This window comes from Trachurus trachurus, assembly GCF_905171665.1.
Source record: "Trachurus trachurus genome assembly, chromosome: 15".
NCBI classification, from domain to species: domain Eukaryota; kingdom Metazoa; phylum Chordata; class Actinopteri; order Carangiformes; family Carangidae; genus Trachurus; species Trachurus trachurus.
The window spans coordinates 17,796,921-17,812,153 of record NC_139906.1 but is presented as its reverse complement, the minus strand read 5'-3'; the positions used below and the strand labels follow the sequence as shown (position 1 = coordinate 17,812,153).

Genomic DNA, 15,233 nt, shown 5'->3' with positions numbered 1-15,233 from the left:
AGGGGGTGCACGTCGGATGTAGCCAACCAGCCGTTTTAATGGACATGCCCCCCTCTGTAAGGGGAATATCCAGAAAATGCCTTATTTACTGTAGCATGGCCTGCTGCTGTGCTTGTTTTTGCTCCCCCTGTGTCTTCATGAGGGGAAATAATCCGTCAGTTATTTTGTAAATGTTTGTTTTGTATACCATTATACAGAATTAAGATGCATCAACTCATTGCTTCTCACAAATAGGCCTACAGTAGATATAAATCATATTCATTTTGCATCAGTTTAAACTTTCCAAATTTTAGTCCTGACATCTTCACTGTCTGATAGACGATCAAGAAAATTTTATATGAAAGAAAACAAAAAAACTTGATGACAGCTTTTCTTGAACTGAGAGAATTAAACAAAGCTCTGATAAATAATCAATCATTAAACAACAGTTATGTGAGCAGAAGGCTATATTGAGCTACTGTACTTTGACCCACAGTACTGCCTTCATGTAAGGAACTTGAACTTCATGACATTATCCTCTGAAAATGAAAATGGCAAGAGAGGAGTATCCCAGCAGTAATGGGAGAGTCTGGGAAGTTTAACCATTACTCAACCTTGGACAGGCACAAACCAGCTAGTCTAGCTTCAACAAAAGGTTCAACTGCTTTAATCAGGAAGAGTTGATACTGTCATAAGGGCGTATTGTGTAAAACTGAAATCAAAAAAAAGGTGGGGGTTTAACTGATAAAATATAATTATGATTACACCGGTAGGCTTATCTATTGATGATGATTGATTGATATGATTATATTTTTGGCACAGATTACAACATTTATTTTGTAAATACTTTATTTTATTTGCACTTGCTCCTTGCATTAGGAACAACGTTTGCCCTTTGTTGGGGCCATTCCTATGTTCCCACATTTCTAACTTTTTTTTTTCACTGAAAATTAGGCCCTGTGTTCCCACAGGGGGGCAACCGCCATTCCGACATCCCACCAGTCCGACATAGGCCTCTAATTGTCTAAATGGCAACACTTCATTTTCTATCAAACGTCCGATTATTCCGACAATTCCCGCCTCCTATGGTCTGAATGACAGTATTTTTGTTCTTTTTTAAAAACACGCCTTTCTGCATCCTGCATCCTGCCTTTCCGACAATTCCTTTAATGGCGTATTTTTCCCCAAAAAAGATTTTGCACTGGTTGGGCTTAGGCAATGATGAAAGGAGTTGGTTAAGTTTAGTAAGAAGACCAAGTAGAGGATAGACCGAACATAGGGCTGTGGGATAAGGCTGTGGGAACATAGGGCTGTGGGAACATATGGCTGTGGGAACATAAGGCTGTGGGAACATAGGGCTTGGTCATGGGAAGCCTGTGTGTTTGATGATGGGCCATTAGATGTAAAGCAGATGAATAAATTATTTAGTATCACAGATTTGAAGGGACTGGATCCAAATGCAGACTCAGAAGATGACAGGTATGATGGAGTAATGAAAAAAAATGTATTGACTTACAGAGGTACACTGAAGAACATGCAGGAAGGAACTCAAAGCACCACTGAACACAACCACAGGCAAACAAGTGATGAATGCAGACAAACCAATGAAGGACAAACACTGAGGTGAAACATGAGACAGAAACGAGACACAGGTGACTAACATGAGGTATAACACCCGTGTTCACAGGAGAGAAAGCGCAGGAAGACAAAACATGGGAACTTCAGAATAAAACAGGAACTATAGACAAACCATGACAATCAGTCACAGTGTGGTGGTGTGTGTGTATGTGGTGAGGGAAGTGGTAGGATTTCAAGGAGGATCAGCCGATGGGGGAATTCCTTACTCTGCAGTACACCTTTCAGTTTACTGCAGTTTCAGTTTACTGTAAGAGAACTGTAAGCCATTTCTGGTAAATGGTGAAGGGAGGGGTGAGCAGCAGGAACACTAGTCTTTTGTGGTTAAAGTAGCAAGACTTTATTTGAGTTTCACTTTCACTTTGACGTCACAGTGCAGATTTTTCCGGTCGGCTCAGTGCTTATAAAGCCAGACAGAAGGGAGGTGTGGCAGACACACAGTGGACTCTTCAGCACTTCAGACTATTGAGCTCCAGTGTCGTCTCTGCTATAACTATGGACAGCTTCGGTGAGTCATGTGTTTTAAATTACCATTATATTTATGGTGACATAACAGTGATTATTGCCTGATGTTATTTTATATAATACTGTAGGTCCCATAGATAAATTCTTATGATAAAATGGCAAACTGTTTTTGTTTTTTCAATTATTTTTTATTTCTGTTTTATAATCCATTTTCAATTAGAAGATCACAATCAAACTTTCAAATTCAGCTCTGGTTTAGCTAATCAGTTTAAATAGTTGCTATGTTTCAGGGTTGAGAAATTAATCATGTAGCTACAAAAGAAATGTTCCAACACATCTCTATTGGTAACCTGTTATATTCTCATTGCTCTTCACAGGATCTTGCATAACAAATAATGAGGAGCTGAGGATTGTGATGGTGGGGAAGACTGGGAATGGGAAAAGTGCCACAGGAAACACCATTCTGGGCCGACAGTGCTTTGAATCAAAGTGCAGTGCTAAATCTCTGACTGTAGAGTGCTCTAAGGGCACAGCTACAGTGGATAAGCAGAAAGTTGCTGTCATTGACACCCCAGGCTTGTTTGACACCAGGTTTGATGAGGAACAAACATCCAAGCAAGTAGGGAAATGCATCTCTTTCGCTGCTCCAGGACCCCACGTCTTCCTGGTGGTCATCAAGGTGGGCAGATTCACAGCGGAGGAAAAAGGGTCGGTGACGAAGATTCAGGAAATCTTTGGCAAGGACGCAGGTCGATACAGCATGGTTCTCTTCACTGGTGGAGACTTTCTGGACAACACCATTGAAGAGTTCTTGGATGAATGTCCAGACCTGAAAGAGCTTGTGGCCAAATGCAACGGCCAGTACCATGTCTTCAACAACAGGCTGAAGGAGCGCTCACAGGTCAGTGAGCTATTTCAGAAGATCAGAAATATGGTCCAGAGGAACGGAGGAAGTCACTACACCAACGAGATGTTCCAAGAGGCTGAGAGGGCAATCGAAGAGGAGAAAAGACGCATCCTGGAGGAGGAAAAAGAGAAAATCCGCAGAGAACAAGAGGAAATGGAGAGGAAACTTCAGGGGAAATATGATGAGGCAATGAGGAAAATTAATGAGCAACTCCAGGCTGAGAGAGAGAGAGAGAGGAGAGAGAGAGAGCAGGAGAGGCAGAGGGATAAGCAGGAGATGAATGAGGAGAGAAGAAGAGAGAGGGAGGAGAGAGAAGCAGAGAGAAAGAGAGAGAGAGAAGACAGAGAACGTGAACTGGGTAAAATGAAGAGCGATTTACAAGCGAAACATGACAGTGACCTTAAGAGGGAAATGAATAAAATAAGGGACGACTACGCATCGAGGGCCAGGTCTCAAGCTGAGCAGAAGCGTAAATCTTCTCCCTGTGCAATCCTGTAAAACAAATTCTGCATCAACTTATGTTTGTTAATACCAATATCAGTGCTGCGTATCAAATCAAATGAAACGAGCAAATTGTATGATTCAGCTGTACAGATATCCATAAACTTAGATTCTTTAGGTCTTTGGTTCTATTAAGATATTGATATAAAATGTCTGTATCTTCATTTTACCTTCCATGCGATTGACCCTTTCTACCCATGATCTGCTGTTATTGTGATACTGACATCTGCTGGTGATTTACTAGATTTACTGGTATCAGTGACAATAGATATCAATAAATAAAAAACTGTAACACTAACCAACCTTTCTTTGCATGACTATAGGAAATGTTTTTGTTTGTTTAAAAAAAGTCTATAGTGGTACTGTGAAAACAGTTGTTTAGGGGTCCCGGCTCTAAGTGGCTGGGAGTCTCATTCCCCTCATCTGCCTGACTTCTTTTTTTTTTTAACCAAGAGCATGGTCTGAACTATAATGAACACAGCTCATCATCATGTAGAGATACATGTAGAGCTTTCTTCTATCTTTGATTAAAACACTGCTCCAAATGTATGAAATCATTGATGAGCTGATGATTATGCAAAACAGATTTCTTTAAAAGCAAAAAAGGCTTCAATCTGTGGCACCATCATAGTTGCAGTCTGATCTCTGTCATCATGGGAATCAAACCCTCAATCTTAATATCAAGATCTTGATCAAGAGCCACCCATTGGGCAGACAGAGCTTATCAGACAAATGATCATCTCCCTTGATACTGACATTAATGAGCTGTCAGCCTGTGTGCGACTGTGCGTGTGTTGAAGTTTGATATGTGATAAACATAGCTGGCATCACATCCACCTGTTGTGCATGTTGTCTAAGGTTTGGCTTCACCTTTTGCCATGAACCGAGTTCAGTCCAGTTCTGCCGGATGGTTGGGATGTTTCTCATGTAAAGGTGTGTCATGTGGTAGATTTTGTGTTGGCTGGTAGGCATGTCTGCCATAGATGACAGATTGGACAGCTGATAGGGCTTCTCTAAGGGGGTGCACAATGTGGTCAACCAGGACAACGTTTGGCTTGGAAAAATAATCTGTCAATTATTGGTACATTTTTGCTATTCTTAAAAGGTATTTCTTAATATCAATGTTGTACACCATTATACAGAATTAAAATAAATGATCTATCACTTCTCAATGATATACTGTACATCATTCATGCATCCATTCATTTTATTTATGTATTTGAAGCTACTTCAACCAAAAATTTCTAATTTTTAATCTTTACAACTTCTCAACTTATAGCTGTGCTAACTTGAAGACGTTTGAAGACTTGAAAACTTTTGAAATAATGAGTTGCATTAATATGAATTAAATCTCTGGAGAAATGGGTTATCAAGTCACAGCACCTCAGTGACTCTCAGTCCTCTCACCTTTTCTCACTGTCTGACACACCTAGTTTTACCAACTCATCTGAGACAGTCTCACATTCCTCTATTGTCCAATGCTGCTTAAGATCATTTGAGATCTCAACTATCTAAACAAATAAAAAATACTTCATAGCAGCATTACTTGAAGTGAGAGAATGAACTAAACTCTCTAAAAAAAGAAATAATCAGTCATTCCCAATTCAACATGTGAGCAGCTACATTCACCTACTATGACACACAGGTAATGTGACCCTTCATTTGTAGCTCCTATCATCAACAACTACTACAAATAGTAAAATACAAAGGTTAGTGACATTGTTGTCTGAATGATTCTTTACAAAACCAACTGAAAATAACAAGAGAAGTGTCCCAGCACCAAAGGGAGAATCAACAAAGTGAAACTGTTCCTTGGCCTTGGACAACCAAACAGACAAAATGTCATTAGTTAAAGCAGAAGTAAGCGGAATGTTTGTGTTAATATAAGTCTTAAATAGTTATATCTTCCGACAGCAATCACTTACATAGAGTGTTTGGTCCGAAACACGGGTCTGTCAGTCACTCTGCTCTGCTGTAAGCCGAGGAGAAAACTTCTTGTATACTTCCTTGTATCCTACAACCTTTATCCAATGAGGAGAGAGAACGGCATGAAGGGCTGTGTGTGCAGATTTTACAGTCTATGGTGTGCAGCCAAGGGATGCGCGTGAATGTGGTGACGTAGGGACAAGGACCAATAGATCCATGACGAGGGCGGGGGCTGCTAACTCCATCGGCTGACAAGAAGTTAGCCAAAACGACCGGATCGCTTACTTCTGCTTTAAGTCTATCTAGATGGACTGTACAAAAAGCTGTTCAACTGCTTTAATCAGGATAGGTTGATGTTGTCATGAAGATCCACTGTGTAAAACCAAAAAGAAAGTAGTAGGAGGTGAGGTTTGAAGTGAAATCAATAAAACTGATTTGATGAGAGTTTAACTGCCATGAAATAAATGTTGTCATTTGACAACCTATAGCCTACATTTTGTTTGCACAGATGATATGATTCATATCAAGAATTGTCTTTCTTTGGATTGTCTTTACAAGATAGCTAGGCTATAGGAACATAATTTCCTCCTGTGTTATCATGTGGGGTTAATCTTAATCTTATCACTTTATAACATTAGAATTTTATTGAAATTTATTTATTTTCTAAACCACGCCTACTGTGCACATCGTTGTCTTTGATTGGCCAGATGAAACCATAGTTTCACTTTCACTACGAGTCACTCGTTTGTATGTATAAAGCCAGACAGACAGGAGGCAGACACACACTGAACTCTTCAACACTTCAGCTCCTGACTCTCCGTCTCCGTCTCTGCTCGAACCATGGACAGCTTCGGTAAGTCACGTTACTGCTATGCTTTAAAGTAGGCTACTATTATTTTATGGTGGTGCAGCAGTGATCACTGCCAGATCTTGTTTTATGTAACATATAGCTGTCGGTCCTATAGATTAATGCTTCTCTAAACGGATAAAACTGCAAATAACTGATTATTCATTAATTGTGTGTGTGTATCCATTTTTCACTTAGAAAATCATGATTTAATTTGGGGCATTGTTGAGCTTTGCAGCTTTTACTCGCACTGAACTCGGAGAATAAGTTGACAGAGGCAGAGATATTCTTTAGCTTCTTCAAGCATGTTTATTCGAGACTAGCATACACTCACATCTTGTGTCATGGCGGAACTCACTTCCAGCTTCCCCAGAATAGAAAACTTTTTTAAGGAACTGTAACCTAGCAGAAACCAATTAATTTTGTTCTAGGCAGTTTTTTTTATTGGAGATATCAATATTCAAGATAAAGCTTGCAGTAACAGGCACATTAGAAACGCATTGAAGTATAGGCTACTGTAGCACCTGCAGCAAAATTCTTCTGGTCGTCTATCATGAGCAATTTACAGTGGAAAAAAGCCTGTAGTGTTTTAAACAAATATTGCATAATAAGTTGAAAGAACCTATCCTACAACGTGTTAGACCAAATTTATCCCGCTAAGGAGGTTTTGGAAAGATTTAGGCTAAGTCAAACATTGATCATTCTTGTACTTTCTGTAATGTTGACAAAGAAACAATATTTCATCTGTTTTATCACTTTGAAAATGGAAAAATTAATATTACTATACAATTTACTGTGTTTGATGTAATGCTCTATTTTGTTTTTGGTGGGATGGAGAGCAACACTGCCTACATAATACAACTTCTAATTATTCTTGGAAAGTTTCATATTCACAAATCAAAATGGTCTGGATCGAAACCCTGCTTTCTTCGTTTCATTGTTGAACTCCAGCAGTATGGCACCCTACTTGAACTGATTAACAACAACAAAGCTGAGAAGATCTGTTGAAAACTATGCATTTAATTTGATTCTTGAACGGACTGACAATGAACTGCAGTATCCCCTGGTCTGTTCAGTGTTAAACAAATTTCTGTCATGTGTTTGTTAAACCTCATGGTTACCAATAAATATTGTAAGGAAAAAAAAGAAAACAACACACCGGGCGTGGCTTAAACAAAACGTGATGACATAGCATGAGCTTCTGACCTTTACATGTACGACTCACATTATTACACAGTCTCCCAACAGGCATCATAAGTCTAAAGATGTACTTTCAAATTCACCGTGATTCACCTTGGATTAAATCTTTGCTATGTTTTGGCTGAGAAATGGAGAATGTATAAGAAATGTTAGAAGTACCTGCTCCTCCTGCATATTTCTATGAGTAACCTGTTGTATATTCTCATCTCACTTCACAGGATCTTGCAGAACAAATACTGAGGAGCTGAGGATTGTGATGGTGGGGAAGACGGGGAACGGGAAAAGTTCCACAGGAAACACCATTCTGGGCCGAAAATGCTTTGAATCTAAGTGCAGTGCTAAATCTCTGACTGTAGAGTGCTCTAAGGGCACAGCTACAGTGGATGGGCAGAAAGTTGCTGTCATTGACACCCCAGGCTTGTTTGACACCAGGTTTAACCAGGAACAAACAGCCAAGCAAATAGGGAAATGCGTCTCTTTCGCTGCTCCAGGACCCCACGTCTTCCTGGTGGTCATCAAGGTGGGCAGATTCACAGCGGAGGAAAAAGGGTCGGTGACGAAGATTCAGGAAATCTTTGGCAAGGACGCAGGTCGATACAGCATGGTTCTCTTCACTGGTGGAGACGATCTGGACACCACCATTGAAGAGTTCTTGGATGAATGTCCAGACCTGCAAGAGCTTGTGGCCAAATGCAACGGCCAGTACCATGTCTTCAACAATAAGCTGACGGAGAGCTCACAGGTCAATGAGCTATTTCAGAAGATCAGAAATATCGTTCAGAGGAACGGAGGAAGTCACTACACCAATGAGATGTTCCAAGAGGCTGAGAGGGCAATCGAAGAGGAGAAAAGACGCATCCTGGAGGTGGAAGAAGAGAAAATCCGCAGAGAACAAGAGGAAATTGAGAGGAAACTTCAGGGGAAATATGATGAGGCAATGAGGAAGATTAATGAACAACTCCAGGCTGAAAGAGAGAGAGAGAGGAAAGAGAGAGAGCAGGAGAGAAAGAGGGATAAGCAGGAGATGAATGAGGAGAGAAGAAGAGAGAGGGAGGAGAGAGACGCAGAGAGAAAGAGAGAGAGAGAAGAGAGAGAACGTGAACTGGGTAAAATGAAGAGCGATTTACAAGCGAAACATGACAGTGACCTTCAGAGGGAAATGAGTCGTATAAGGGACGACTACTCATCGAGGGCCAGGTCTCAAGCTGAGCACATCAATCCATTTTCCATGCTTCCCTGTACAATCCTGTAAATAATTCCAGCAAGATTGTTTGCCAATACTCACAATGCAGTTCCAGCAGTTACCAGATAATAATAAACATTTTTCAGAACTTCTAAAATTAAATCTGCAGCCTATTATGTTGTATTTTAGATAATATTCTTTAGAAACCTTTTGTTTCCAACTGTTGTTTGCAGGATTGAGCTGATTATACTTAAAGTCTAATAATCTAAGAGAATACACTACTCTGCTTTAATAAACCTGCTACAAGCACTCTGACTGACTGTTAGAGGAACAGGCCAAATTTGTAGTGGACTGAATCGTTTCATGGCAACATCGAAGAAACTCTTAAATTCTCATTCACATACTGTATGTATAGCTATACTGACTCACTGACAGACATGCCAATACAGTAGATGTACCCACATGCCCATAATCATGACCAGACCAGCTGGACGGTCTGTTTAATTGTCTTGTGTATTACCCACTGTAACAAGTGAGATGTGTAGCCTAAAGCTACTGTTGTGGAATTACTTTCTAACATCCAGAAAAAAGTAAATCACAGTCATTGTTGAGTCAGACAGTGTAGGAGTAGGCTACTGTAGAAAAAAAAATAATCATAAAACATTTCATACATACCATTCCAGTTCCACTTGACACAGCATGGAGCTTAAAATAGCCTACCTGTTTCCATTCTCTGTAACAAACAGGGAGTTATAAAAAAGAAAAGTCTTTAATACAGTCTCTTGTCTTGAAGCATTTCTTTTTTCTTATCAGGCTTCTTACAGTTACTGTAGGCTAGTAAGGTGAGCAGGCCTCAACCAACTTTATGTAAGTTTTCAAAAATAGTTTTCACATGTGTATTTGTCTACCATCAAATAGGACCACAATGGAAATAAGCCTTTGGGCTTTATTGTGTTTTAATCCTTTTGAACACTTGTTTAATGTTGTTCAATAAAGTTTTCAATTCAATTCAATTCAGATAGACATGAATGTGTGGTTGGTAAAAGGTGATTTTGAGCAATGTGGCAATTTGTGGGTCAATACACAACCTGATGCTAACCCTATGTGCTAACCCCCTCGCTAAGGTTATTGTCTATCGTTTTAAATGTCTGAGTGTAATTTTATTTAATTATGTGTCATGGGACTACGGATGGAAATTAGCTCCCAGCTAAATCCGACATATTTACTGCAATTAATTGTTTTGTTTTTTTGTATGTTCATGAATATGTGAGGTCCCATTTCAAATAAACCTTTAACTACACAGCTTCAGTAACAAACTTAAACCGAGGCACATCTTGATATCCTTGCCACACCAAGATCATACTGTATAAAGTAAATGGTTTTAAATACCTTTACTTTGATTTCTATTGTTTGACGGTGACCAGTGCAAATTTCTCAGGTTGTTGTTTGGTATGTATAAAACCAGACAGACAGGAGGTGTGGCAGACACACTCTTCAACACTTAAATTCTTGACTTCAGCTGCAGCGTCTCTATACTCTGATCACCCACAGCAACTTTTATAACCCAAACATGGACGACAACTCAGGTGAGTCAAGTTACCATTATTTTGCCGTTCTCTCTCCTCATTGGATAAAGGTTGTAGGATACAAGGAAAGTTTTCTCCTCGGCTTACAGCAGAGCAGAGTGACTGACAGACCCGTGTTTCAGATCAAACACTCTATGTAAGTGATTGCTGTCGGAAGATATAACTATTTAAGACTTATATTAACACAAATATTCCGCTTACTTCTGCTTTAACTCTGGTTCATCTGATCAGTTTAATATCTTTGCTATGTTTTGGGTGAGAAATTAATAATGTACAACTTTTTTTTCTAAGTAGCCTACCCGCTCCTGTACATCTATGAGTAACCTGTTACATATTCTTATTGCTCTTCACAGGATCTTGCAGAACAAATAATGAGGAGCTGAGGATTGTGATGGTGGGGAAGACGGGGAACGGGAAAAGTGCCACAGGAAACACCATTCTGGGCCGACTGTGCTTTGAATCAAAGTGCAGTGCTAAATCTCTGACTGTAGAGTGCTCTAAGGGCACAGCTACAGTGGATAAGCAGAAAGTTGCTGTCATTGACACCCCAGGCTTGTTTGACACCAGGTTTGATGAGGAACAAACATCCAAGCAACTGGGGAAATGCATCTCTTTCGCTGCTCCTGGACCCCACGTCTTCCTGGTGGTCATCAAGGTGGGCAGATTCACAGCGGAGGAAAAAGGGTCGGTGAAGAAGATTCAGGAAATCTTTGGCAAGGACGCAGGTCGATACAGCATGGTTCTCTTCACTGGTGGAGACTTTCTGGACAACACCATTGAAGAGTTCTTGGATGAATGTCCAGACCTGCAAGAGCTTGTGGCCAAATGCAATGGCCAGTACCATGTCTTCAACAATAAGCTGACAGAGAGCTCACAGGTCAGTGAGCTATTTCAGAAGATCAGAAATATGGTCCAGAGGAACGGAGGAAGTCACTACACCAACGAGTTGTTCAAAGAGGCTGAGAGGGCAATCGAAGAGGAGAAAAGACGCATCCTGGAGAAGAAAGAAGAGAAAATTCGCAGAAAACAAGAGGCAATTGAGAGGAAACTTCGGGGAAAATATGATGAGGCAATGAGGAAGATTAATGAACAACTGCAGGCTGAGAGAGAGAGAGAGAGGAAAGAGAGAAAGGAGGAGAGGAAGAGGGATAAGCAGGAGATGAATGAGGAGAGAAGAAGGGAGAGGGAGAAGAGAGAAGCAGAGAGAAAGAGAGAGAGAGAAGAGAGAGATCGTGAACTGGGTAAAATGAGGAGAGATTTACAAGCGAAACATGACAGTGACCTTCAGAGAAAAATACATAGATTAAGAGGCAACTACTCGTCAAGGGCCAGGGTCCAAGCTGAACGGCGCCATCAATCTTCTGCTTGTACAGTCATGTAAAGAAATCAATGAATAAGTGAGCAATGTTTGTTTATTATTATATGTAATCATGATCTCTCTCTAGCATTTTAATATGGTTGTAGGTTGGTTAAGGTTATGGGTTGTTTATTTTGAGTATTACTTAGTTCATGTCAATTTTAGTAGCAGGTCATGTTGATCACTGTGATTACTTTGGTTTAGTTTGCACACTTTATTATGAGTTAACCTCTTTTGTTTGGTTAATAAACACTTTGATTTTGATTAGAAAATCTCAGTGAGTTTTTTGTTAGCGAGTCTGACATCCGGGCCCATTCACAGCGGCTGAATAAAGTAATGTGATTTTATCAAGTCAGAGTGAGGCTGGTGGAAACTGTCTTAACTGCAGCTTTTTATCACTGACCCCTGATACCAGCCACTTTTCAAGCTGCAGTTAATCTACAATGAGCAGATTCTGTGATCAAACTGTACAAATTATATCAGAAGGCATGAATTCAAAATTATCTCCTCAACCTGTCATATGCTTAATTATCCATGTCTGTCACACACCATGAGCTCTCCATGTACAGCATCCATGTAGTGATGCTGACACCTGCTGGTGATGTACAGGTACTAACTGACACAAAGTTTATTTAGAAGAAGAGTCAAGGGGGCTGGGAGTCTTATTCCCCTCATCTAACTTCTCTTTAGTCAACATAACCAATCACATTCGATGAAGATTTTATCTTGGGTGTTTTTATCCTCAGGTGCAGAGTCCATTGTGGTTACAACTTGCAGTGATCACCCCATGTAGCTACATGAACACATCATGTGATGAACCCTTAGGAGTCTGAGCCTATTTTGGCATTTTTGAATACATTTGATGTTGCCTTTATTTCATACCCATATTTGGTATCTTTCTTTCAGTACAACCTCACCTGTATGATCTGACAGTTATTTGTTTTCACTTTAACATACTTAATTAACATATTGGGCCCAAAAACGTCAAAAAATATCTAAATTAATCACAACAAAAACAAGCTCAATTAACTGTTTTGGAACCTGAGGAAGTAAACATAGGTTGCAAATATGAAAGGCAAAGTTAAAAAAATATATGAAAAACATTTCCCATGAAAAAAATGTATAGGTGTTTTTTACTTTGTCAGCTCCAACTCTTCAAAACAAACTAATTACACAAAATTACACGGAGCTGCACCAGGGCTTTTTATTCCCACAGTTCCAAATGCAAAATATAAAAGAGGTGTAATCAAACTACCGTATATACAAATATATCAAACTATATACAATGGGGCACAGTTTGGCACTTTTTTAAATTTTATCTATGCCACTCTGCAAAGCAGTTTCTGTCCACAATCAAACACAGAGCCACATCGCAGGATTGGCACTTCCAGGGAGTGACATTTCTTTTTTTGTCCACCTGGTGGCATTGTTGGCAAATCCTGCGGCCCTGTGTGGCTTTCCGGCTGGCGTCTGTTACCGTGGCGATGGGAACAGGAATGTGGTCGGCGCTCCTCTTCACGGGCACGCCTGCGCTGTCCACCCCGCACAGCTGGGACACCAGCTCAGTCTGGAAGTCCTTGTGGGACAGGGGCTTCGCGTCATTTAAGAAGCTGATCTCACAGTGCAGAATGTAGGCGTTTGTGGTGGCGATGTCCATGAGGTGCAAGAAGAGGGTGCGGTACCAGCGTGTGGTCCTGCGGTGGGTAGAGTAGTAATGGAGCATCTTGTCAGACTGGCAAACCCCACCCATGTTCTGGTAGGATGTGATTGGGGTGGGGTGGGAGATGCTCTTCACTGCCTCATGTCCATTTTTCTCCTTCATCCTGCTCTTGACCACTCCCCCAGAAACTCCATATTTCATGTTGGCCAAGTCGACGTACAACTGAGGGCTCGTGCAGAAATTGTCCAAGTAAACATGGTAGCCGGCGCCCAGGTATGACGGCTGAACCAGGTGCATCACAGCATCATACGAGAGCCCGTGTACCGTGTGTGTTTTTCCCACGTAGATATTGAAATTTACCGTGTAACTGTTGCTCGAGTCGGCCAACACAAACAGCTTGACCCGCGACCTCAGGGGTTCGTCCTTCATGAACTGGGCCAGGCCAGTTTTCGCCTTGCGGGTCACCACTCTCTCATGGACGGTCAATTCCTTCCTTGGGTGATAATGAGCCTGGCAGGCACTGAGGATGCTGTCGATGATGGGCTTGATCCCGAACAACTTGTCATACTCTGGCGTTCCCTTCTTCTCGTCGTTTTTCTTGTCCTCGTCCGGGTCGCTGGGGTGGAGGTTCCAGAGCAGAGCCCTGAATCTGTCCCTCACCATCACGGTCGCTGGAAACGGCACGGACGTGATTGTGTCCTGTTTCCAGTAATCCGTGAGACTCGGCAGTGACACCAGCGATGTGTAGATGAGGAGCCCGATTAACTGGTACAGCTCCTCAACTTCAACGTCATCCCATTTGTACTTCTTCCCCATTTCTTTGTTTTTTTCTGCGTACCTGTTGGTGTTTTCACAGAGGGTTTGCACTGTGGCTGGGGGGAAGTACAGCCTGAACAGGTCCAGAGGTGAAGAGGCTGCACGGGTGTCCACCTGGGGCCCCGGTGTTCTCCGTGGCACGAACTGGTCGATTTGTGGAGCAGTGTCGGTGTCGGGGTCGTTTCCTGTTCTCCCGGGCTCCAAGCCTTGGTGTGGCTGAGCCTGTGGAGATCTGGACCTCTTCCGCCTCCCCCTCCCACGATCTCTCTGGGTCGGCCTCTGTATGGAGGGTCTACTTTCCTCATCACTGTATCTGTGCATGACAACAATGTGTAAAGAAATTAGAGATTGTTCAAGTTGCTGTTCATGTGCACATGATGGATAGTGAAGAAAATGTGGGCACTAAAACTCTCACTCTCTGTCTCCCTACAACAATGTGAATACTCAGTAAAAAGAAAACATTACAAGTAGCCAAACATTGAGGCAAGAGCTAACATATAAAAATATAACCCAAAATGAACACTTGGAAAATGAGTATGAGGGTTTACTCATCTATGTTCAGATAAAGGGTGAAACAATGTGTGCATGTGTATGCAACAGTTTAGTTTTATATCGTTAACATACGAGCAATAAACAAAACAAAAGCTATAGCCTAAACATTCCTGATAAGTTTGCCTTACTTCTCATCGCCGGCGACATAAGACGGGTCAATCACTTCATCGTCCTCAACACCACTCTCCTCCTCCTCCTCGGACGATGAAGATGAAATAGGCTCACACTCTGCGTCTTCCTCTCCATAAAACAACTCGATGGATCGACGGACATTAAGTGAACGTCTCATTTTCTCCTCGAAACTCTCCGTCTTATTGTTCTTCTATCTTTTTCTATTTAAAACACTCCGTCCTTCTTCTTCCTAGGAAAACAACAAATCTCCTCGCCACTGGCTCACGCTGGGAGCTCGCGCGTTTGTTGACTTCCGGTTCGACGATTTTTGGCCCCGCCCCCTTATATACAGTCTATGCCCCGCCCCCTTCTTCCTCCTCTTCTTCTTCTTCTTAACGTTATGGCGCATTACCGCCACCAACGGACCAGGAGTATGAATCAGGATATCTATCTATCATAAGAAGAAAAACCTATAGCCTATTCTCTCAAACAGATAGGCTACTTACTC

General features: G+C 41.4%; 3 protein-coding genes across 3 annotated transcripts; all 3 read left to right on the top strand.

Annotated features, from left to right (window-relative positions):
• The first annotated feature begins 2,039 nt into the window (after positions 1 to 2,039).
• Positions 2,040 to 4,591, top strand: LOC310998396 (GTPase IMAP family member 4-like). The gene is made up of 2 exons (XM_083988423.1): positions 2,040 to 2,122; positions 2,457 to 4,591. The coding sequence occupies exons 1-2, from the start codon at positions 2,110 to 2,112 to the stop codon at positions 3,482 to 3,484; spliced, it is 1,041 nt and encodes a 346-aa protein (XP_083844549.1). The 5' UTR covers positions 2,040 to 2,109; the 3' UTR covers positions 3,485 to 4,591.
• Positions 4,592 to 6,192: 1,601 nt separating this feature from the next.
• LOC310998395 (GTPase IMAP family member 4-like) lies at positions 6,193 to 8,927 on the top strand. Its single transcript, XM_083988422.1, has 2 exons — positions 6,193 to 6,266; positions 7,679 to 8,927. Exons 1-2 carry the CDS (start codon positions 6,254 to 6,256, stop codon positions 8,710 to 8,712), a joined length of 1,047 nt encoding a protein of 348 aa, XP_083844548.1. The 5' UTR covers positions 6,193 to 6,253; the 3' UTR covers positions 8,713 to 8,927.
• A 1,286-nt stretch (positions 8,928 to 10,213) lies between these two features.
• Positions 10,214 to 12,379, top strand: LOC310997764 (GTPase IMAP family member 4-like; the record flags this gene model as incomplete). The annotated part of the gene is made up of 3 exons (XM_083987556.1): positions 10,214 to 10,229; positions 10,583 to 11,470; positions 12,333 to 12,379. The coding sequence occupies 3 exons, from the start codon at positions 10,214 to 10,216 to the stop codon at positions 12,377 to 12,379; spliced, it is 951 nt and encodes a 316-aa protein (XP_083843682.1).
• Positions 12,380 to 15,233: the final 2,854 nt, after the last annotated feature.